The following is a 26451-nucleotide window of genomic DNA, read 5'->3' on the forward strand; positions in this document are numbered from 1 at the left end:
GGACTTCAACTAAGATTAAGTTTACATGTCGTTATTTTCTGTTTTTAATTGTAAGTTTTCCGTGGTGCCTTTATCGACTTCAAACCTGAAGTTATTCCACTGTAAGATTTACCTCCCTATCTTTTCATAGAGATGACTGTAGCAGGTTCAAACAACTTTACAGGTAATTTGTTTTAAAGTTATTAAAGTTCTGAGGTCCGTATGGTCCCTATCCGATAAAAAATAACTTTGGAGACTTATCTGAACAAACTGCATTTATTTCTGTATAAATCACATTCCGTTCAGTTGTAGTGTAATTGTGACAGTAATCACTGATATGGAATAATAAAACTTGTGATACACCAGGCCCCTGTCCCTCACACGGTGCTCAGATCCAGTGGGTAATGAAAATTGTTAAACATCTATCACACAAAACTGTAAATATGATCATTTCATAGCTGTATATTCGTTTATATAGGTCATATTGATATATCGGTTTGTATTTATAGCTTTTTGTTCCGTGCTGTGAACACCTGGTCTGGTGACATATTGTAGATATAAAAATAAAAACACACAAATAATACAGACAAGCATACTAATATATAATTTAACCCCAATGATCAGGTAAGGAATGTTATGCACATGTATTTAGGGAAGCAATTTACCTGTACATGTATTTATAATGAATAGTTTCTAAGTCATAAGAAGTCAGAAATAGACAACACACACAATCAAATTTATATCATTTTATGATTTAGTAATCATCTGAGCAAAGATTTCAAGAAATGATTTCCAATAAAGCCATTTGATATTGTTGTTGCAAGAACCATGACCAGTTGTATCAGGACACTTTTACCTATATCATAAAACACTTGTGAGGAAATGAGAGAATTATTGTATATGTCAACAACTGCCCCTCTCCCCTACAATTAATTTTATTACCTGAAAGTGGTCACCAGCCTCAAAATTACTAATCACATTATATTGTTGTAGTCACATACTTATTAATCACAATTTATTTTCTGACTTTTCATAATCACTGTGTATTTCGTACTAGTCAACATCTTCCCTTCTTCATCTATAATACTGAACTTGAACTCATTAAACCAGGTATTAACTTGGAGGAGTAGGCATTGAAGGGGAGACAATTTTGAGACAGTATCACCTTTTCATTTTTTATAGATAACAATATATAATTACAACATATACAATAATGAGGTGTTGCTTGGAAAATATGCTAAACATTACACAATTGAACCTGAGGAAGGTAGAATATTACAGAATTGTCGGACTACACTGAATCTGAGGAAGGTAAATATTACAGAATTGTGGGACTACACTGAACCTGAGGAAGGTAAATATTACAGAATTGTGGGACTACACTGAACCTGAGGAAGGTAAATATTACAGAATTGTGGGACTACACTGAACCTGAGGAAGGTAAATATTACAGAATTGTGGGACTACACTGAACCTGAGGAAGGTAAATATTACAGAATTGTGGGACTACACTGAACCTGAGGAAGGTAAATATTACAGAATTGTGGGACTACACTGAACCTGAGGAAGGTAAATATTACAGAATTGTGGGACTACACCGAACCTGAGGAAGGTAAATATTACAGAATTGTGGGACTACACCGAACCTGAGGAAGGTCAGATATTACAGAATTGTGGGACTATACTGAACCTGAGGAAGGTAAATATTACAGATGATTTTTAAACATCCTACATCTAATCTTAACACCATGCCATTTTAAACATCCTACATATAATGTTAACACAATGCCATGACATTTTAAACATCCTACATCTTATGTCAACACAATGTCATGACATTTTAAACATCCTACATCTTATGTTAACACAATGCCGTGACATTTTAAACATCCTACATCTTATGTCAACACAATGTCATAACATTTTAAACATTCTACATCTTATGTTAACACAATGCTGTGACATTTTAAACATCCTACATCTTATGTTAACACAATGCCATGACATTTTAAACATCCTACATCTTATGTTAACACAATGCCATGACATTTTAAACATCCTGCATATAATGTTAACACAATGCCGTGACATTTTAAACATCCTGCATATAATGTTAACACAATGCCGTGACATTTTAAACATCCTGCATATAATGTTAACACAATGCCGTGACATTTTAAACATCCTGCATATAATGTTAACACAATGCCATGACATTTTTAACATTCTACATCTTATGATACAACAAATTCATGACATTTTAAACAGCTTCATGTTTTTCTTCTTTATATGTACATTACAAAATTGTTGATGAGAATTCTACAGCACACAGCCATGTAATTCACACAATGAATAATGCTTTGTATAAATGTTTTGTGAGTGTTTAAAACAAACGCCTACCAAAGGGTCGACAAAGTAACCATTTTCCTAACTTGGCACTTTTTAGGTATAATCTATAAATAAATTCCTTTGATGGACAATGTAGTGATTGTATTCTGATTATGCAATAAATATAGAAAATGTTATCCAGCGTCCTACAGTATGTACAGACTGAAACATGTACTACTGGATTGTCACTATCATATATATAATAGCCACTGGATGCTGTTTCATTTTCTAATGCAAACACATGCCGTAACTGTTAGGGTTCCAACCAATTTTAAATCAATACTTTATGGTTAAAATAAGGCTGATTTTATCTTACTTTTCTTTCACTCATGATTCGATCACTACAGTTTAACAAGAGCATGTTGCTGCCTCCTTGATTCTGATACACATGTACATGTATGCTGATAGATATCAATTTGATCATTGAGTATTTATACAGTCTGTGTTATCACACACCCAAAACAAAAAAATAAAATTGGATAGCTTTACTATATACTCAGACTGTTACACAGTCCAGGATATTTCAAAACAAACATATTTCTGGTAACTAACTGTACACTTGGACAGTCCAGGATAATTCAAAACAAACATATTTCTAGTAACTAACTGTACACTCGGACTTTTATACGGTCCAGGATATTAAAAAACAAATATATATTTCTGGTAACTAACTGTACACTCGGACTTTTATACAGTCCAGGATATTTTAAAACAAATATATATTTCTGGTAACTAACTGTACACTCGGACAGTCCAGGATATTTTAAAACAAACACATATTTCTAGTAACTAACTGTACTCTCGGACTATTACACAGTCCAGGATATTAAAAAAAAACAACATATTTCTGGTAACTAACTGTACACTTGGACAGTCCAGGATATTTCAAAACAAACATATTTCTAGTAACTAACTGTACACTCGGACTATTACACAGTCCAGGATATTAAAAAAAAACAACATATTTCTGGTAACTAACTGTACACTTGGACAGTCCAGGATATTTCAAAACAAACATATTTCTAGTAACTAACTGTACACTCGGACTATTACACAGTCCAGGATATTTCAAAACAAACATATTTCTAGTAACTAACTGTACACTCGGACTTTTATACGGTCCAGGATATTAAAAAACAAATATATATTTCTGGTAACTAACTGTACACTCGGACAGTCCAGGATATTATAAAACAAACACACATTTTTGATCAACCTGATCATGAACTTGTATCCAGACTATCACAGTGTCTGTGTTAGCATGATATTACATAGGCTCTGATATATATAAATTGTCACAAAGACCAGAAATTCACTTCTGGAATACATTTTAGTTTGATTTCTTTTGATTTCCGCCTGATTTTCCAAATAATCTTAAGACACAAAGGCGAATGAGTTCAAATGTGATAGTCAGTGTAAATTCAGGCTTCAACATATGGATCTTTGGTACTCGACCTACAACAGACAAAATTATCAGCTAAATATGATAATCATTATTAAACTTATGAACACACCTGAGGTGCTCTGTTCCCTCAAATAATAAGACCCCTCGCACTTACATCCGGGACAACAAGAGTGATTAGTACAAGTTGAAATAACCGGTTTCGCAATTGTTGTAAAATAAATAAAGTTGATATACTATATAGTGTACATTTAAATATGTCTACAGACAGAGAGGAAAATTTCCATCACTATATTGTCTAATCAGTCTACATTGTTTTCTATATTCTTCTCAGGATCTCATCATAAACAGGAAAATGTTAACCCAATCAGGATAACAAAGTTACTAGGGCTGGAATTACTACGTAAACATCAGTAAAATGAATATGATATCACATCTTAAATATACATAGCTCTTATATTTGATATCATATCATCAAGAATATTGAATTACAACAATACAGGTACATTTTTTCTTTCTCTGTTTTTTTTTCTCTAATAAATCAAACTAGAATTCATGTCTACCTGTCATGATGTCTGTCCATTTTAAGAGGAAGTTGTCTCCCTTGCGGATCACAGCAGCAGTTGCAGCATCCAGCAGTATCGGAAAACGGTAGGTTAACTGACAAAACGCCATCGACCTGTAATCACAAACATCTCTAAATATAAACACAATCACATCTTACTTTACATTTATATTTACATATGATGAGCCACTTCACACATGTGATGGTTCGATGATACAGCAGGTTAAACTGTCTAGACCATCCTAGATAGCCACCTGTTGGCCATTTTGTTTTTCGATCACACCCAAAATCAAACGGGCACAGCTAGTGACCAAGAGGAACCTATATATGAAATTTGAAAGAGATCCATTCACACATCTCAGGAATAACGATAACAAACTTCACTGAAAAACCTAAGATGGCTGCCCATCGGACATTTTGTTTTTCTGATCAGTCCAAAAATCAAATGGGCAAAACTAGGGACCGAAGGAAATCTACAAATGAAATTTGAAAAAGGTTCATCCAGTATTTCTAACGAAATAGCAATAACAAAAATTGTTTATGGATAGACGGACAGACAATGGACAGATTGATGGACAACGGACCACAGACGTCCATCTGATGATGGTGGGCTAAAAAACTGTGCATATTGCACATTGTTTTTTGGGGACATACAAACAAAATTTGAAAAAAAGTGTGAAGAGAAATTATAATAAACTTGGCATTGAAGCCTCTTGTTCTTCAATCAGTCTCAAAAAATGTGAGATTTAAGGACCTCCACACAATACATATGAGAAAAAATCTTCCTGTATAATTCTAGCAACCAATTTCACTTACAGTCCAAGTCAAGATGGCTGCCCCTACATAGCAAGTATTCTATCTCAAAATAAAACAGGAACAAAAACAAATTATGGACTTATGGGAATCTACATAACATTTCATCTGTCTTCTTCTTTTGCTTGACAAATATCCATAGTAATACTTTTTTAGGGGTGATGAAGAACACATAGTCTACTGCAAATGAAAAGAGAAAAAAAAACCAAAATCTCTTTATTATCAAAGCTCGTGAAATAACATTTAAATTCAGCAGAACATCAAACACTTACCATCGAAAGTCGAAACCAAATTTGTTCATCCACCTTTGATGAAAAATTTTCATGACATCTTTGCCGTAGCTGCCATTATTTAAAGCCTCATCTAAAAACTGGGCTGCCATTTTACCACCCTCCATTGCATGGTGAATTCCTTCGCCTGTAGAACAATATATAAGATGTGACACATGTTTTCTTCAACTGAGTTTTATTTTATGTCGTTATTACCTTCTACATGTCATCTGAAGCTAAAACTTCTATCCTTAACCTCATGGATACTGTTTAAATAAGAATTGAACAGCTTTAAAAAATAAAAAAAATTCTCATTTTCATATATTCATTACTTACATCATAATCTACCTACAGGCCTGACTTAAAGTAAATATGATGCTGGAAAGCTGGTGATGACAACTAGGTGAAACATTACCATTCTAAGCAAAGATTTTGAGTGATGTGTCAGTCTTACGGCAGCTTACAACTTCATCTTTCTATATAAAATGTAAAACTTGCTGTCAGATTAACAAAACTTTCCAGGGTTAAGAAGATGTTCCAGTGATAAGAGTTTCCTCCATAAGACTTACCTGTCATAGGGTCAATCATACCCGCAGCATCACCCACAATGAGAACATGGTCACCATATGTCACCTTCTCCCCACCCAGTCTCAGGCTCGCTGAAGATAAAAACACAACAAAGCATCACTCACAATGAGAACATGGTGTGTCACCTTCTCCCCACCCAGTTTCAGACTGGCTGAAGATAAAAACACAACACAGCATCACCCACAATGAGAACATGGTCACCATATGTCATCTTCTCCCCACCCAGTCTCAGGCTCGCTGAAGATAAAAACACAACACAGCATCACTCACAATGAGAACATGGTGTGTCACCTTCTCCCCACCCAGTCTCAGACTGGCTGAAGATAAAAACACAACACAGCATCACCCACAATGAGAACATGGGGTGTCACCTTCTCCCAACCCAGTCTCAGGCTGGCTGAAGATAAAAGCACAACAGAGTATCACCCACAATGAGAACATGGGGTGTCACCTTCTCCCCACCCAGTCTCAGACTGGCTGAAGATAAAAGCACAACACAGCATCACCCACAATGAGAACATGGTGTGTCACCTTCTCCCCACCCAGTCTCAGACTGGCTGAAGATAAAAACACAACACAGCATCACCCACAATGAGAACATGGTGTGTCACCTTCTCCCTACCCAGTAAATAGTGTCAAATTGCAAATGGAAGACAAAGTCATCGTTAATTTTGTAGAAGTAAAAAAAAGGTTTCAAGGTCACATTGTAAAAGAAGGAGAGAGTCAAGGTCTCTGGAAAGGAAAGAAAATGTTGAAGCTTATATAGGAAAAGAAAACAAAAAGTTCACATAAAAATAAAGGAATAAGTAAAAGTTTATTTCTTAAAAGTGAACCACCACAGGAGATGTAGGTAGATATATCATTATACATTCCTATAAACAGCAGACTGAAGCAGTGTACTGTACATAGTAGACTGAAGCAGCATACTGTACATAGTAGACTGAAGCAGTGTACTGTACATAGTAGACTGAAGCAGTGTACTGTACATAGTACACTGAAGCAGTGTACTGTACATAGTAGACTGAAGCAGTGTACTGTACATAGTACACTGAAGCAGTGTACTGTACATAGTAGACTGAAGCAGCATACTGTACACAGTAGACTGAAGCAGCGTACTGTACATAGTAGTCTGAAGCAGCGTACTGTACATAGTAGACTGAAGCAGCGTACTGTACATAGTAGACTGAAGCAGCATACTGTACACAGTAGACTGAAGCAGCGTACTGTACACAGTAGACTGAAGCAGTGTACTGTACATAGTAGACTGAAGCAGTGTACTGTACACAGTAGACTGAAGCAGCGTACTGTACATAGTAGACTGAAGCAGTGTACTGTACATAGTAGACTGAAGCAGCATACTGTACATAGTAGACTGAAGCAGTGTACTGTACATAGTAGACTGAAGCAGTGTACTGTACATAGTAGACTGAAGCAGTGTACTGTACATAGTAGACTGAAGCAGTGTACTGTACATAGTAGATTGAAGCAGTGTACAGTACATAGTAGACTAAAGCAGTATACTGTACATAGTAGACTGAAGCAGTATGCTGTACATAGTAGACTGAAGCAGTGTACTATACGTAGTAGACTAAAGCAGTATACTGTACATAGTAGACTGAAGGAGTGTACTGTACATAGTAGACTGAAGCAGTGTACTGTACATAGTAGACTGAAGCAGTGTACTGTACATAGTAGACTGAAGCAGTGTACTGACTGAAGCAGTGTACTGTACATAGTAGACTGAAGCAGTGTACTGTACATAGTAGACTGAAGCAGTGTACTGTACATAGTAGACTGAAGCAGTGTACTGTACATAGTAGACTGAAGCAGTATGCTGTACATAGTAGACTGAAGCAGTGTACTGTACATAGTAGACTGAAGCAGTGTACTGTACATAGTAGACTGAAGCAGTGTACTGTACATAGTAGACTGAAGCAGTGTACTGTACATAGTAGACTGAAGCAGTGTACTGTACATAGTAGACTGAAGCAGTGTACTGTACATAGTAGACTGAAGCAGTGTACTGTACATAGTAGACTGAAGCAGTGTACTGTACATAGTAGATTGAAGCAGTGTACTGTACATAGTAGACTGAAGTAGACTGAAGCAGTATGCTGTACATAGTAGACTGAAGCAGTGTACTATACGTAGTAGACTAAAGCAGTATACTGTACATAGTAGACTGAAGCAGTGTACTGTACATAGTAGACTGAAGCAGTGTACTATACGTAGTAGACTAAAGCAGTATACTGTACATAGTAGACTGAAGGAGTGAAGACATACCAGCTTTCATTCTCTCAATCTTAAAGTTATCACCGAGGGCCCTGCTGATATTGGGGTCGTTCTTCATTAGGTTGTCATGCCAATATGTAAGGTCATCAGGGGTCACTTTAGGGTTGCCAGGTATGATGTACACACAGTAATTGAGCACATCATTAGGATGACGAAATAATGCTGAATAACCTGAAACAACAAAAACTTAGTGTATCCTACGACCCAATATATACCTAAGGTGTAAAGGGTTAACAGACCGCTGAGTAATGAATGAGGTCATTCTAATTGTAATACAAGGTACAACATCTTACAGTGTGCACAAAATAATTTGTTGATATTTTCCAATCAGATTTTTTTTTAAACCTTACAAAAAAATAAAATAAGAATTCTTGTTTCTCATTTACTCCAAATGTTCCTTCTATAATACAGTATTCATTTACTACTGTAATCTATACCCTAGGTAAATATTTACCTGGAAGCATGCCTTTGTTGTAGAAGACCACACCATCTGCTTTGAACTTGTGAGTACCTCCTTCAACATAGGCGCGAGAACAGTTACTGTCTGGGGGACGCGTGATTAGTCCAAGCTGTGTACCTAGACGGGAGGGAGCACCATCTGCACAGACTAACACCTGCCATAACAAAGAACAGTCAACATGTAATGGAAGTGTTAATTTTATTACATTCAGGCAGGGTTTACTTTCAGGCAGGGTTACATTCAGGCTGGGGTTTACTTTCAGGCAGGGTTTACTTTCAGACAGGATTTACTTTCAGGCAGGGTTACATTCAGACAGGGTTTACTTTCAGGATGGGTTTACTTTCAGGCAGGGTTACTTTCAGGCAGGGTTACATTCAGACAGGGGTTACATTCAGGCAGGGGTTTACTTTCAGGCAGGGTTACATTCAGGCAGGGTTTACATTCAGGCTGGGTTTACTTTCAGGCAGGGTTACTTTCAGGCAGGGTTACATTCAGACAGGGGTTACATTCAGGCAGGGGTTTACTTTCAGGCAGGGTTTACATTCAGGCTGGGGTTTACTTTCAGGCAGGGTTACATTCAGGCAGGGGTTTACTTTCAGGCAGGGGTTTACTTTCAGGCAGGGTTTACTTTCAGGCAGGGTTACATTCAGGCAGGGTTTACTTTCAGGCAGGGTTTACTTTCAGGCAGGGTTTACATTCAGGCTGGGGTTTACTTTCAGGCAGGGTTTACATTCAGGCAGGGTTAACATTCAGGCAGGGTTAACATTCAGGCAGGGTTAACTTTCAGGCAGGATTACATTCAGGCAGGGTTTACTTTCAGGCAGGGTTTACTTTCAGGCAGGGTTTACATTCAGGCAGGGGTTTACTTTCAGGCAGGGTTTACATTCAGGCAGGGTTAACATTAAGGCAGGGGTTACTTCCAGGCAGGGTTATATTCCAGCAGGGTTTACTTTCAGGAAGGGTTTACTTTCAGGCAGGGGTTATATTCAGGCAGGGGTTACTTCCAGACAGGGTTACATTTAGGCAGGGTTTACTTTCAGGCAGGGTTTACATTCTGGCAGGATTTACTTTCAGGCAGGGCTTACTTTCAGGTATGGATAACATTCAGGCAGGGGTTACATTCCAGCAGGGTTTATTTTCATGCAGGGTTTACTTTCAGGCAGGGTTTAGTAGCTGGGAGTTCCCTCTCTGAACAACACTGAAGTCCAGTCACATACAATCCAGAGGAATTTGGGGAAGGTGTAGTGCCCATGGACACAACAACAACAGCACTAAATTATGTATGCTTTATTTGTGGAAATCATTGATTTCTATAACAAAGTTAACACTATGTCTTCCTGTAGTAAACACATACAAAGCACCATACAGTGTGTGCACCATTACATACCAATCGTTCACACTTACAAATGTACCAAGAATTCTTAAATATACATGACCCCGACAAATATCAAGACAAAATCAAAATACACAAAATAACCAGAAACTGCCTTTAAGAAAAGAATGCTCTGATTAATATGCATATTAGTATCATTGTCTGATAAATTTCTTAAAATAGCAACAGAAACTTTGAATCATGGACTCTTTTGATTGATTCTCGTATATTTTGCATGAAAAGTTTTGTCAAAATCCTATCGGAAGTCATAATTTTGTCTTGATATTTGTCAGGGTCAAATCCATAGTCCTCCAAATGAGAGATAAATTAATTGGGGGATTAATTATTTCTCATAACATACATGAACCTCACATGAGGAGTGTAACTGTTGTTTTGTCATCACTACATACATGGACCTCACATGAGGAGTGTAACTGTTGGTTTGTCATCACTACATACATAGACCTCACATGAGGAGTGTAACTGTTGTTTTGTCATCACTACATACATGGACCTCACATGAGGAGTGTAACTGTTGGTTTGTCATCACTACATACATAGACATCACATGAGGAGTGTAACTGTTGGTTTGTCATCACTACATACATAGACCTCACATGAGGAGTGTAACTGTTGGTTTGTCATCACTACATACATAGACCTCACATGAGGAGTGTAACTGTTGGTTTGTCATCACTACATACATAGACCTCACATGAGGAGTGTAACTGTTGGTTTGTCATCACTACATACATAGACATCACATGAGGAGTGTAACTGTTGGTTTGTCATCACTACATACATAGACCTCACATGAGGAGTGTAACTGTTGGTTTGTCATCACTACATACATAGACCTCACATGAGGAGTGTAACTGTTGTCTTGTCATCACTACATACATGAACCTCACATGAGGAGTGTAACTGTTGGTTTGTCATCACTACATACATAGACCTCACATGAGGAGTGTAACTGTTGGTTTGTCATCACTACATACATAGACCTCACATGAGGAGTGTAACTGTTGTCTTGTCATCACTACATACATGAACCTCACATGAGGAGTGTAACTGTTGGTTTGTCATCACTACATACATAGACCTCACATGAGGAGTGTAACTGTTGGTTTGTCATCACTACATACATAGACCTCACATGAGGAGTGTAACTGTTGGTTTGTCATCACTACATACATGGACCTCACATGAGGAGTGTAACTGTTGGTTTGTCATCACTACATACATGGACCTCACATGAGGAGTGTAACTGTTGTTTTGTCATCACTACATACATGGACCTCACATGAGGAGTGTAACTGTTGTTTTGTCATCACTACATACATGGACCTCACATGAGGAGTGTAACTGTTGGTTTGTCATCACTACATACATAGACCTCACATGAGGAGTGTAACTGTTGGTTTGTCATCACTACATACATAGACCTCACATGAGGAGTGTAACTGTTGGTTTGTCATCACTACATACATAGACCTCACATGAGGAGTGTAACTGTTGGTTTGTCATCACTACATACATAGACCTCACATGAGGAGTGTAACTGTTGGTTTGTCATCACTACATACATGGACCTCACATGAGGAGTGTAACTGTTGGTTTGTCATCACTACATACATGGACCTCACATGAGGAGTGTAACTGTTGGTTTGTCATCACTACATACATGGACCTCACATGAGGAGTGTAACTGTTGTTTTGTCATCACTACATACATGGACCTCACATGAGGAGTGTAACTGTTGGTTTGTCATCACTACATACATAGACCTCACATGAGGAGTGTAACTGTTGGTTTGTCATCACTACATACATAGACCTCACATGAGGAGTGTAACTGTTGGTTTGTCATCACTACATACATAGACCTCACATGAGGAGTGTAACTGTTGGTTTGTCATCACTACATACATAGACCTCACATGAGGAGTGTAACTGTTGGTTTGTCATCACTACATACATAGACATCACATGAGGAGTGTAACTGTTGTTTTGTCATCACTACATACATGGACCTCACATGAGGAGTGTAACTGTTGGTTTGTCATCACTACATACATGGACCTCACATGAGGAGTGTAACTGTTGTTTTGTCATCACTACATACATGGACCTCACATGAGGAGTGTAACTGTTGGTTTGTCATCACTACATACATAGACATCACATGAGGAGTGTAACTGTTGGTTTGTCATCACTACATACATAGACCTCACATGAGGAGTGTAACTGTTGGTTTGTCATCACTACATACATAGACCTCACATGAGGAGTGTAACTGTTGGTTTGTCATCACTACATACATAGACCTCACATGAGGAGTGTAACTGTTGGTTTGTCATCACTACATACATAGACATCACATGAGGAGTGTAACTGTTGGTTTGTCATCACTACATACATAGACCTCACATGAGGAGTGTAACTGTTGGTTTGTCATCACTACATACATAGACCTCACATGAGGAGTGTAACTGTTGTCTTGTCATCACTACATACATAGACATCACATGAGGAGTGTAACTGTTGTTTTGTCATCACTACATACATGGACCTCACATGAGGAGTGTAACTGTTGGTTTGTCATCACTACATACATGGACCTCACATGAGGAGTGTAACTGTTGTTTTGTCATCACTACATACATGGACCTCACATGAGGAGTGTAACTGTTGGTTTGTCATCACTACATACATAGACATCACATGAGGAGTGTAACTGTTGGTTTGTCATCACTACATACATAGACCTCACATGAGGAGTGTAACTGTTGGTTTGTCATCACTACATACATAGACCTCACATGAGGAGTGTAACTGTTGTTTTGTCATCACTACATACATGAGCCTCACATGAGGAGTGTAACTGTTGGTTTGTCATCACTTCATACATAGACCTCACATGAGGAGTGTAACTGTTGGTTTGTCATCACTACATACATAGACCTCACATGAGGAGTGTAACTGTTGTTTTGTCATCACTACATACATGAACCTCACATGAGGAGTGTAACTGTTGGTTTGTCATCACTACATACATAGACCTCACATGAGGAGTGTAACTGTTGGTTTGTCATCACTACATACATAGACCTCACATGAGGAGTGTAACTGTTGTTTTGTCATCACTACATACATGAGCCTCACATGAGGAGTGTAACTGTTGGTTTGTCATCACTACATACATAGACCTCACATGAGGAGTGTAACTGTTGGTTTGTCATCACTACATACATGGACCTCACATGAGGAGTGTAACTGTTGTTTTGTCATCATTACATACATGAACCTCACATGAGGAGTGTAACTGTTGGTTTGTCATCACTACATACATAGACCTCACATGAGGAGTGTAACTGTTGGTTTGTCATCACTACATACATAGACCTCACATGAGGAGTGTAACTGTTGGTTTGTCATCACTACATACATAGACCTCACATGAGGAGTGTAACTGTTGGTTTGTCATCACTACATACATAGACCTCACATGAGGAGTGTAACTGTTGGTTTGTCATCACTACATACATAGACCTCACATGAGGAGTGTAACTGTTGGTTTGTCATCACTACATACATAGACCTCACATGAGGAGTGTAACTGTTGTTTTGTCATCACTACATACATGAGCCTCACATGAGGAGTGTAACTGTTGGTTTGTCATCACTACATACATGAACCTCACATGAGGAGTGTAACTGTTGGTTTGTCATCACTACATACATAGACCTCACATGAGGAGTGTAACTGTTGGTTTGTCATCACTACATACATAGACCTCACATGAGGAGTGTAACTGTTGTTTTGTCATCACTACATACATGAGCCTCACATGAGGAGTGTAACTGTTGGTTTGTCATCACTACATACATAGACCTCACATGAGGAGTGTAACTGTTGTTTTGTCATCATTACATACATGAACCTCACATGAGGAGTGTAACTGTTGGTTTGTCATCACTACATACATAGACCTCACATGAGGAGTGTAACTGTTGGTTTGTCATCACTACATACATAGACCTCACATGAGGAGTGTAACTGTTGGTTTGTCATCACTACATACATAGACCTCACATGAGGAGTGTAACTGTTGTTTTGTCATCACTACATACATGAACCTCACATGAGGACTGTAACTGTTGTTTTGTCATCACTAAATACATGGACCTCACATGAGAAGTGTAACTGTTGTTTTGTCATCACTAAATACATGGACCTCACATGAGAAGTGTAACTGTTGTTTTGTCATCATTATGAACATGTATTAATTCTAGCCAATCATATATATTTACCCTTGATTTAAATGTTGATGTACTGCCCTCTTTACAAATTGTCCACAATCCAGCTTCTGTGTCAAACTTGGCTTCAGCTACAGGCCATTCTTCTCTCAAGTCTGCTCCTATCCTATTAACAAATGATCAATTTTATATCCATTTATTTCAGTAGCCCCAAAAAAGTTTACTTAAATTAGCAGATTAATTGGATGTTAACTAATCTAGATAATTACTATCAATATTAAAGTCATCTCTTGGAATATTATTAAGAACAACAGGAAAAGTAAAAATAAAAATAAAATTTCTTCCAGATCCTTGATGACTAGACAAAGTATCATTCTCCACAAACTGTCAATAACTGTTTAATCATGAAAAGTAATTTTTTTATAATCTGTTAACAACAAGACAAATGAACATTTCCAACAAACTTTCAACAAGACACAGTAACATTTGCCAGAAATAATCAATGACTATACATGGTACCATTTTTAACACACCCTCAGTGAAAACTTCAACTGTCAATGAGAACACAACCATATGAGATTTCCTAAAGACTGCCAATGAAAAAAGAAAATAACATTTCCCAGCTTTTCAATGACTTGACAAAGAAAGATATTTTCTGCAAATTGCCAATAATAAAATAAAAATAAACATTTCCTTCCAACTGCCAACAAAGACACAAAACACAATTTTCTACAAAACGAATAGACATTCTATCAGTATTAAAGGTAAACCTTCTAGCTGCCTTTGCGATAGCCTCGTCTAGATGTATCCGCTTACAAGCAATGGCAGCAGGTATGTCTCCCAGCCCTTCCTTACTCCGTCCAATATAACTCAGGCCTCCAGGACTACACAGACCTCCGCTGTCTGCCTGAAAAACACATTCAAATAGACAGATTCATATTTCATTCTAGAATAATGTTTTTGTAACACATCTTGTTATTGGATCAATTTCATGATCGTATACCATTTACTCATAGACTCTGACACAAGTCCAAATATGGTGGCAATCTTTCTGGTGCAGCCATTTAGATCATTGACAAGGAAGAAATTTATAACAATGACAACATGCTAAAATGTGTCATCGAAATGTGAAGTGGAGAGTACAATGATGATAATTTCTATAATATGATAAAACTGACTTTTCTCTGCTTCAATTGAGTTTGTCGGTAATATTATAATGTTGATTAGGACAATACAATATGCCACACTGAATTTCAGACAATTTAGACAAACAATTCACACAGAGGAACATTTTAAATCTTTTCATATGCCTTGACCTACATCCTGACCAAAATCAATTGACAACTTGACTGGAAGGTGGGCAGAGCATCCATGTCGTCAGGGGTAGAGAGAAGGATGCTGATTGGCTAAGACAACAGTCGTCAGGGTTTGAGAGAAGCCTATTGATTGGCGAAGAAAACATGAGGTATCATTTCACACAAAAATGTGCAGATCTTTGTTTTGTTGAATTTCATTGATATTGCGAAAATTACAACACATTAAGACTCCAATTGTTCTAAAAAGGAGACAGTATGCTTCTACTTATTCATGTACTAAACATCTAGATTAGATAGTGAATTCTGTTGCTTTAACAGACTAGTAACCATACTATACCTAAATTAACTCACTTTCCATAGTGATAAAGATATATCTTAGACAGTAATATATGTGATAGAACCAGGGTAACAGTTGATTATACAGGTCAGTTATATCTTAAACAGTAGTGTAAATCACTCAGGGAGTGATAGAACCAGGGTAACAGTTCATTATATAGGTCAGCTATATCTTAAACAGTAGTGTAAATCACTCAGGTTGTGATAGAACCAGGGTTACAGTTGATTATATAGGTCAGCTATATCTTAAACAGTGGTGTAAATCACTCAGGTTGTGATAGAACCAGGGTAACAGTTGATTATATAGGTCAGTTATATCTTAAACAGTAGTGTAAATCACTCAGGTTGTGATAGAACCAGGGTAACAGTTGATTATACAGGTCAGTTATATCTTAAACAGTGGTGTAAATCACTCGGGTTGTGATAGAACCAGGGTAACAGTTGATTATACAGGTCAGTTATATCTTAAACAGTAGTGTAAATCACTCAGGTTGTGATAGAACCAGGGTAAATTACATAACAGTTGATTATATAAGTCAGCTATATCTTAAACAGTGGTGTAAATCACTCGGGTTGTGATAGAACCAGGGTAACAGTTGATTATATAGGTCAGTTATATCTTAAACAGTAGTGTAAATCACTCAGGTTGTGATAGAACCAGGGTAACAGTTCATTATATAGGTCAGCTATATCTTAAACAGTGGTGTAAATCACTCAGGTTGTGATAGAACCAGGGTAACAGTTGATTATATAGGTCAGCTATATCTTAAACAGTGGTGTAATCACTCAGGTTATGATAGAACCAGGGTTACAGTTGATTATATAGGTCAGCTACATCTTAAACAGTAGTGTAAATCACTCGGGTTGTGATAGAACCAGGGTAACAGTTCATTATATAGGTCAGCTATATCTTAAACAGTGGTGTAAATCACTCAGGTTGTGATAGAACCAGGGTAACAGTTGATTATATAGGTCAGCTATATCTTAAACAGTGGTGTAATCACTCAGGTTATGATAGAACCAGGGTTACAGTTGATTATATAGGTCAGCTATATCTTAAACAGTAGTGTAAATCACTCGGGTTGTGATAGAACCAGGGTTACAGTTGATTATATAGGTCAGCTATATCTTAAACAGTAGTGTAAATCACTCGGGTTGTGATAGAACCAGGGTTACAGTTGATTATATAGGTCAGCTATATCTTAAACAGTGGTGTAATCACTCAGGTTGTGATAGAACCAGGGTTACAGTTGATTATATAGGTCAGCTATATCTTAAACAGTGGTGTAATCACTCAGGTTATGATAGAACCAGGGTTACAGTTGATTATATAGGTCAGCTATATCTTAAACAGTAGTGTAAATCACTCGGGTTGTGATAGAACCAGGGTTACAGTTGATTATATAGGTCAGCTATATCTTAAACAGTGGTGTAATCACTCAGGTTGTGATAGAACCAGGGTTACAGTTGATTATATAGGTCAGCTATACATTGAACAGTATACAATGCCAAAAAGATATATAATGCTAAGGTATCGATGTACCTAGTGTGATCATTCTTAACACTGGAAATTATATGAACATATTGATGAGATGTTTGTGAGAATTGAAAAACGAACACAATTTTAAGTTTCTATTGACCACCATAGACCTTACCACATGAGCTTTATTGTCCTTGAGGAGCTGCTCATACAGGCCCATCTCCATGAGGATCTCTATGGCAGTTTTACACACCGCATCCCCACAGTATTTGTCACGTGGAAACTTCTTCTTCTCCAATAAAAGGCATTTCCATCCTAGCTTACCTGTAATTCATTTTGTAAATGTCAAACAACCCAGCTTACCTGTCAATTATTTTGTAAATGTCAAACAACCCAGCTTACCTGTAATTCATTTTGTAAATGTCAAACAACCTAGCTTACCTGTAAGTTATTTTGTAAATGTCAAACAACCCAGCTTACCTGTAAGTTATTTTGTAAATGTCAAACAACCTAGCTTACCTGTAAGTTATTTTGTAAATGTCAAACAACCTAGCTTACCTGTCAGTTATTTTGTAGAGTCAAACAACCCAGCTTACCTGTCAGTTATCTTGTAGAGTCAAACAACCCAGCTTACCTGTCAGTTATTTTGTAAATGTCAAACAACCCAGCTTACCTGTCAGTTATTTTGTAGAGGTCAAACAACCCAGCTTACCTGTCAGTTATTTTGTAGAGGTCAAACAACCCAGCTTACCTGTCAGTTATTTTGTAGAGGTCAAACAACCCAGCTTACCTGTAAGTTATTTTGTAAATGTCAAACAACCCAGCTTACCTGTAAGTTATTTTGTAAATGTCAAACAACCCAGCTTACCTGTAAGTTATTTTGTAAATGTCAAACAACCCAGCTTACCTGTCAGTTATTTTGTAGAGGTCAAACAACCCAGCTTACCTGTAAGTTATTTTGTAAATGTCAAACAACCCAGCTTACCTGTAAGTTATTTTGTAAATGTCAAACAACCCAGCTTACCTGTCAGTTATTTTGTAAATGTCAAACAACCCAGCTTACCTGTAAGTTATTTTGTAAATGTCAAACAGCCCAGCTTACCTGTCAGTTATTTTGTAGAGGTCAAACAACCCAGCTTACCTGTAAGTTATTTTGTAAATGTCAAACAACCCAGCTTACCTGTAAGTTATTTTGTAAATGTCAAACAACCCAGCTTACCTGTAAGTTATTTTGTAAATGTCAAACAACCCAGCTTACCTGTAAGTTATTTTGTAAATGTCAAACAACCCAGCTTACCTGTCAGTTATTTTGTAGAGGTCAAACAACCCAGCTTACCTGTAAGTTATTTTGTAAATGTCAAACAACCCAGCTTACCTGTAAGTTATTTTGTAAATGTCAAACAACCCAGCTTACCTGTCAGTTATTTTGTTAATATCAAACTAAAACATTATCAATTTATTGTAAAAGCCAGAATATAATAAACAACATTCGCTATTTGTGAAAGAAAATAAATTAATCAGTGATCAAATTCAAGGTGGTTATATGTGTAATACTGTTAGGTAAGACCAAACATACCCATGAGTTTAACGATACGAACACTTTTGCATCTTTATTAGAATGATTTACTAAAATATTTGTCCTCTTAAACACCAATATCATCATCATTTTCATGAAAAAGTCACAGTCCACCCTCGTTATCTTGAACTCGGTGGGACCATGGGAAAACTTCAAGATAACTGAGTATTCAATTGAAATCAGTTTGAATATTTTATTTAAAGTTAGGCAGGGACTGACGAAAAGCTTCAAATGAAATGGTGTGTTGGAGTAATATGAGTAGAAGAAAACAAGGTTCGCTTGTAGCTATAATCAAATTTTCCAATCTCTACAGATACAGTGAGCAGCAGAAATAATTATAATGTACTATACATAGTGAACTGGTGTTTATATCTCATAAGCTGATTACAGAAGATATCACCAGGAAGTGAGGACTACGTGGTGCAATACTTAGTACCTAGAGTATACAGTTATCATTAAATAAATAGATCAGAAAGGTGTTGATAACTCGTCACGAAATCTTCACCACCCGAAATCTTCACCACCATGCTCTAGATTGTGATCAGTCTGTAATAATGTGTACTTATACACTTACACGTGAGTGAACTCTTTACCAGTCCTGATCAGAAGAGGATAAACCTTATACAAGGTCCAAAGTGGTACGAGTCAAAGGTCAAATGCTCAAGGTTGTTGTTATCATTGTTCTCATTGATCATACACAATGACACAAGGAGAATTTTAACTGAATATTGTGTAAGACATATTTTGTATTGTTTCAGGGATACTAAATATCTAACACAGTTCAGATGGATTGATCAGCAATCATCACAAAACCAAATTCAGCAACAAGTTAAAGAAAAAATACAAATCTACAAATTTAATCATGAGAAAATCTCCTAAAATTTACAGGAATTTGACAAAATTTGTCACACAGTTTCATCCAACACCATCATTCTAAAAGTGAATCTGACAGATCAGCAGAAAAAAGTTTCCAAGACAAAATAAAAAAAAACTTCTCTTTCATTTTATCTTTGTATTCTTCAATTGAATTTTCTATAAATAAAATGCGTTTGAGCTCATTGCCAGTTTACAAAAGCAGAAGTTGCTAAAAGGATCTTAGCACCAAGCTGTACATCAATACATTCTACAGAAAATGGAGCAGTTCTGTTTGTTGGCCATTTATTTATTAATTTCATTTTTTCCAATCAATTGCAAAAATCCACAACTTGTAACAAAGGGAAACCTATGTATTGAGTTTGATAATGAAGTTATTAAAATAATAATATCAAACTGTCAAAATCCAAGCTAGTCACCTGTCTGCAATTTCATTTTTTTCAATCTAGCCCAAAATTAGATCATTTACAACTATTGACCAAGGAAAGCAGAATTATAAAATTTGAGAATGATCTTTCAGGAACTTTGTAAAAAATAATTATAACAATGTTTAATCATCAAAATTAAAGATGACAGCTGTTGACTGTTTTGTTTTGTGAATCATTTGAAAAGTTGATAATGCATAACTAGCGTCCAATGGAAACATATAAAAAGGGGACATGGAGATGGGGAAACTGTAGAGGATAACACTGAATAACAAAACCAAATGAAGCCTGATTCTTGTGTTATCTATATCTCAGATGATTTAGTCTTAAATCCTAAAAGTTCTAGAATTTATTCAAGATTCAAGATACTTTTCTGTTAGAAAAGATTACATATGCAAAGTTTTATTTTAATTTGATATTCACACAATTAATTTTGGGATTATTTCATCAACCTAGATACTGTCAAATGTCCTTGATGTCACTAACATCCTAATAAGTAAATGTCAGCCCTTGATACAGCATCTATCTTCAGTCACAAGGAACAGTGACAATCTGACTCCCAGGATGTGCTTATAATTGGTATATTACAAAATATTTCTACTTAAAGGAAATGGATAAGTAATGAAGTAGGATGAGATTATAAGGCTTCCGTAGTACAAACTTACTTACCCAGAAAGTAAGCACAGGTGGCCCCAGCAGGACCTGCCCCAACAATAGCCACATCATAGTGCTCCTTCTCTATATTCTACAACACACACCATTAATCAAACTTATCACAGAGTCAAAGCATCATTATGTAAATATGTCAGAACACACTGCAAATAATTGTTATTGTACAAAAAATGTCATTGTACACAAAAATAAGAAAACCAGATTTCTCCAGGATGACGATAATCAATAAAGGAAATTAAATCTAGTTTTGCTGCATTACTGTTTGGTTACCTCCCCTTTTCCAAGGAAATTAATTTTGATTTTGTAGAGGGGGAAAACAAATTTCTCTTAAAACACATCATAAGTTGAATAAGCAAATTATCATAGGCAATATGATTACCCTTGCACTAGAAACAAATTAGAAATACTTTTTGTAAGACATGATCATGAATCCATCAACGTCGACAGATGTTTACACCTAAAATTCTAGTAATAGAAAAGGTGACCTTATTATTTACAAAAAGTCAAGACAAAATATCCCACATAAAACATTTGAATTTCATCAACTTTCATCATAACTGAAAGAAGAATACAGTCTGTTGAACAAGGACATGAAAGCACTATTCAGAGAAGAGCAACCTCAATTCTGACAATCAGATTACAAAACTGGATCAAGGGCATCAAAATGTTTATTTGTGGTAACAGTGACCTACATCCTGATCCCATGAGGTCAAGACACAAATTACTTGGTAATTGTATGATAATTCCTAAGTTTTATTTCTGGTTCTGGACTATCAGAATCCTCTATACCAGACTCCCTGTAAATAATTAAGTACATTTATTAAATACTTCCATTCTGTAAACATGTACATTAATGTCTAATATTTAATTGTTGCTGTGTAATTTAAGATTTTTTTTGTATTTTCCCAGTGATTATCTAGCTTAGTGTTAAAGGAGTATAAGGCTGATATCAAATTGCTACTGTTCTGATTGAAAGAAGTTTTTCCTGAGCTTATTTACTGATCACTTGTGGAATACATTTTTTAGTGTGTCCCTCTCACTATGACGACAAGCTGCATCTTTCCAAAGTTTGAGAGCATTAAAACACTCATTACCATAAACTTGACCTGTGATTTTGTAAAGTTCTATCATGTCTTTCAGTTTCTTCAACCACTCACTGTAGGTCAGGGCCCGTATTCACAAAACCATTCTCATGCTCAAGCATTGATTTTGTACTCTAACAAACTTTTTTATAATTCACCTAAATAATATGATATAATACAAATGTCAAATTTATACCTTGAATAAAGCTTAGACTTGAAGTCCTTTCAAAATTGTTTTTAAATCTTCAGCAAAATAAGCTTATTTATTAATTTTTGATTCAAACAAGACATAAGGTTGAGTACAAAATTCATGCTTGAGCATGGGAACGGTTTCATGAATACGGGCCCAGGTCTTTCATTCCTGGGAGCAATTAGTTGCTCTTCTTTGAACTCCCTCTATTTTAATCATGTTGTATTCATCAGATGATAGATCGTAATCTATCATTACTCCCATATCCTTTTCTTGATTGGATCACAGCCTGTATTTTCCAATGAGTTAGTATAGTGGTTCTATATCACTTTCCCCTTTGCTTCTTTCCCCGCCTATTCACAAATGTTTACAATTGTGTGGATGCATCTCAAATAGCCATGTCACTCCACTTACACATTGTGTCACAATCTTTCTGAAGCTTGACACCTTCCAGTTTGGGGGATTGGGGGATTCCTGATGTAACATTAGCCCAATCCAAGTCTGCACCATTTAGAGATACTCTTCAGCATATCAAAAATGTTGATATCATTTGATTGGAGAAGTTATATGTTTTTAATCTAGTGAGGAGTCTGTTGTAACTTATCTAAAGTTTTTTGGTAGTCAATGTAAATAAAATCTACATGTTCTGTCCTTTATCTAAGGGCTTCTGTCCATTCCTCCAAGACTTCTAATAGATGCAAACATTCTTTACATACCACTGATGTTAAACTAATTGGCCTATAGTTTCCTGATTCAAGTGTATCACCTTTCCTGTAGACAGCACAAACCCAAACTTTTTCCTAATTGTCTGATAGTGTACCTGTGGACAGTGAGTGGTTCAGATTTCTGTTAAAGGACCTGATATTGAAGAAGCAGTTTTTGAGAAACATTAGGTGGAGTCCATCCAATCCTGGTGAATTTTCCAGTTTCAATTTATTATCATTGAGGGCTGTCCTTTCCTCTGTAAATCTTTGTTGATCTAGTTGTGTAATTCCAGTCTCTGCTTTACTTTTTTAACTGAGGATATTTTCACTGAATTTTTATCTTTTGGCAGTGAATAAACATCTCCAACTGTTAGATTTAATGTAGTTCTGACTTTAAGATCCGTTTTGGCTTTTACCCCAATTCTGTGTTTATAATCTGTCCTTATTTTACGGGTAAGTTTCCATACTTTATTTCTGACCTTATTTAACAGATTTCTTACTTCATTGTCTTCATCTTTTGACATCTTTCTAAACAAGGATTTTTTTAATGTCCTGTATTGTTGCCGAGTCTGTAGGAAGGCTTGGTGTTCCTACCAACTGTAATTATTTTTGTTGGTACCCTTTTATCTCTACTTCTTAGGTTATTCATACCAGCAAACTTTCCCGATTCTCATTCCCCATGCCCACCTCCCGATCGTCTGGATCAAAATTGGAGTAATCTCCCGATATCAGAGATCCCGCTAGGTAGGTCATAAGTGACCTTGCTATGGTTGTCAAATTGGTAGGGCTGACCACCTGGCCACATCATCATGGCCTTGCTAGGTGAGTACACTGCCCAGTTATAATAATTTATTTTTCCTTTTAATGTTATCCATTTTTTATTGGTTATAAAATCCTTCATATGAATCAGTTAAAACATAAAGTTGATGAGGTTGTACACATTAAATAGAGTTATAGTACCAGTGTTACAGAGGTTATTAATGATTTCAATGCCTCCACTAAGACTCGAACCTGGGACCTCTGGCTTACTAATCTGACACTCAATTGATCATACGAATGGTAAATTTTTCCCTAGCTGAGCTGTATATTGTGACAAGTATTTAACCAGGGTTACATACTCCCCCTCCAGGAAAGAAGTTTCAAGGGGTTACAGCAATGTCTGTGGGACAATGCCAAGTGTTATACCCAAATCCTTGCAAGGGCATCAATGAAATAAACATCATTATTTATTTCACTACTTCCACTAAGACTCTAATCCGTGACCCCTGGCTTACTAGTCTGATGTTCAACCGATCGACCTAAAGAGAACTTCTCTCCAGTCATGCAGTACATTGCTGCTAGTATTTTACCAGTGTTACACCAGTGACATCAGTTTTGACCTCAGGGGGTTGACATTAAAATACTTTCAAGAGATGATAATAATGTGAGTACGAGGTCAGTGTAGGTATAGCAGAGTGATGATGTCAGAAATCTATCTAGAGTAGTACACTTTAATTTTAACCATAGGAGATGGTATGACTTTATTTTGTTACGTTCTAACAGTGAGGTCAAATGAAGACTGTCCACAAAAGAAAAGAAATTAGAAATGATACCAAAGATCACATTTTTTTTACATCCTAACAGCCATGATCGTATGAAGACTGTATCTATAGATGATGAGGTAACTGATGGACCCATAAAACCCCAGTACCATTATACTGACAACAGGTTAACTGATAGACACCTAAAAACCCCAGTCCCATTATATTGACAACAGATTAACTGATAGACACCTAAAACCCCAGTTCCATTATGCTGACAACAGGTTAACTGATAGACACCTAAAACCCCAGTCCCATTATACTGACAACAGATCAACTGATAGACACCTAAAACCCCAGTCCCATTATACTGACAACAGATTAACTGATGGACACATAAAAAAAACGTCCCATTATACTGACAACAGGTTAACTGATAGACACCTAAAACCCCAGTCCCATTATACTGACAACAGGTTAACTGATAGACATCTAAAACCCCAGTCCCATTATACTGACAACAGATTAACTGATAGACACATAAAAAAAACGTCCCATTATACTGACAACAGATTAACTGATAGACACCTAAAACCCCAGTCCCATTATACTGACAACAGATTAACCAGCCCCTGTGCATCTCATTGAATGCATAACAACTTTTCCACTTAAATTTGAAAGTATTCTTCAGATTTCAGTTTCATATACATGCATGGAACATATATATATATATCTGATTCTGTCAGGATGATTGCTAGGCTAAAAAAACATGGGGGAAGTTGAAGGAAATCCTTATGATAAGGATATATCCTTTGGATAACAAGACTTTCCATGAAACTGGATCAATTAGTCAGTATCTAATTCTACCTTAAGACTCACTTTTGAATTTCATTTTGAAAACAAATTGTTTTGGTATGATTGCAGAAATAAAGAGGTGTTAAATGTGGTCTCTGTGATACTTTTATTTTTGTTTCCATGTGTACAGTGACAGGTACTGATGCAATATATCGCTAATGGAATTATTTGTCCTATCCAAATATAACAATTTCATAACTGTGTATGGACAACACCAATCCATCACCTCATTATTCAATCCTCTTGTAAATAGAATTGTTTCGGAGTTTAAGACTTTTCAAAAGATCTAGATAATGTTCTCTGTAAGGCAAGTTGGTCCCAGCCAGAGACGTCTATAACACATACACCCCACCCTATTCACCCTCTTGTTGTCTCTTTTTTGAATGTATACTATCATGATTTATTAACTTTCAACATACATGTATATGTCAAACCTGCAGTCCTAACCTGAACCCTAGAATATGCCAGAATAATGTCCTTAAATTTTTCTACACCACGCACACGATTTATGACTTGTAGATGATCATAAATAAGTAATATAATAGTCGAATACGACCAAAAACTGTGTGTTGGACATGTAATATATGCATCCAAATTAAATTTGTTTAGTCTACCAGAGACGTATATAACATGCGTTATATATGTCTCTGGGTCTACACAGCTGAGTTGCAAACAACAGCTCCGTACGACCAAACAGACATCGATAGCTACAGACCCGTAAAACAGCTGCTGTAGCCGAGGAAAAGTGAGAGTTATTTCCCTTCCCTTAATAAGTTACCTTGTCTTTGTCTTGTGGATATCTTGATGCAAATTTCCATATATTCTGTTCCTTTGTCGATCTCAGATAACTTATATAAATTAACAGAATTATAAGCAATAAGCTTGTCAAGATTCCAAACCACAACATCTCCATCACTATGCTGTATACTTCACACCGACTAATGTTTGATCCTGAAAATTGAACTTTGACCTTTTATCCTTCACATATTGTTTTAATATATAATATTTTAGTTTCTGCGCTTTTTTAACGTATC

At 36.4% G+C, this 26451-nt stretch overlaps 1 protein-coding gene across 2 annotated transcripts; it reads right to left on the reverse strand.

Annotated features, from left to right (window-relative positions):
• Nucleotides 1-236: 236 nt before the first annotated feature.
• Nucleotides 237-26345, reverse strand: LOC132554098 (conditioned medium factor receptor 1-like). 2 transcript variants are annotated; one of them, XR_009554383.1, is made up of 12 exons: nucleotides 26196-26345; nucleotides 21064-21139; nucleotides 17696-17844; nucleotides 15159-15295; nucleotides 14443-14554; nucleotides 8751-8910; nucleotides 8288-8467; nucleotides 5986-6075; nucleotides 5420-5564; nucleotides 4333-4448; nucleotides 1626-3822; nucleotides 237-1539 (listed from the first exon to the last, which is right to left on the reverse strand). XR_009554383.1 is itself a non-coding variant. In XM_060218396.1 (11 exons), exons 1-11 carry the CDS (start codon nucleotides 26328-26330, stop codon nucleotides 3698-3700), a joined length of 1425 nt encoding a protein of 474 aa, XP_060074379.1. In that variant the 5' UTR covers nucleotides 26331-26345; the 3' UTR covers nucleotides 237-3697. The 2 variants fall into 2 exon arrangements, 1 of the variants encoding a protein (XP_060074379.1); XM_060218396.1 differs by having other exon boundaries at nucleotides 237-3822.
• Nucleotides 26346-26451: the final 106 nt, after the last annotated feature.

Source organism: Ylistrum balloti, unplaced genomic scaffold (genome assembly GCF_031769215.1).
Source record: "Ylistrum balloti isolate Yb309-2 unplaced genomic scaffold, AGI_CSIRO_Ybal_v1 Utg370378, whole genome shotgun sequence".
NCBI lineage: Eukaryota > Metazoa > Mollusca > Bivalvia > Pectinida > Pectinidae > Ylistrum > Ylistrum balloti.

Bases quoted from the DNA above. Each gene is read 5' to 3' on its own strand.
- LOC132554098 (XM_060218396.1), bottom strand. From the start codon at position 26,330: ATGGAGATGTTGTGGTTTGGAATCTTGACAAGCTTATTGCTTATAATT. The intron at 17,845-21,063 runs GTAAGTAAGTTT...AATGAATTACAG, and splicing joins CACCTGTGCTTACTTTCTGG to GTAAGCTAGGATGGAAATGC. The intron at 6,076-8,287 runs GTATGTCTTCAC...TTTTATCTTCAG, and splicing joins GATTGAGAGAATGAAAGCTG to CGAGCCTGAGACTGGGTGGG.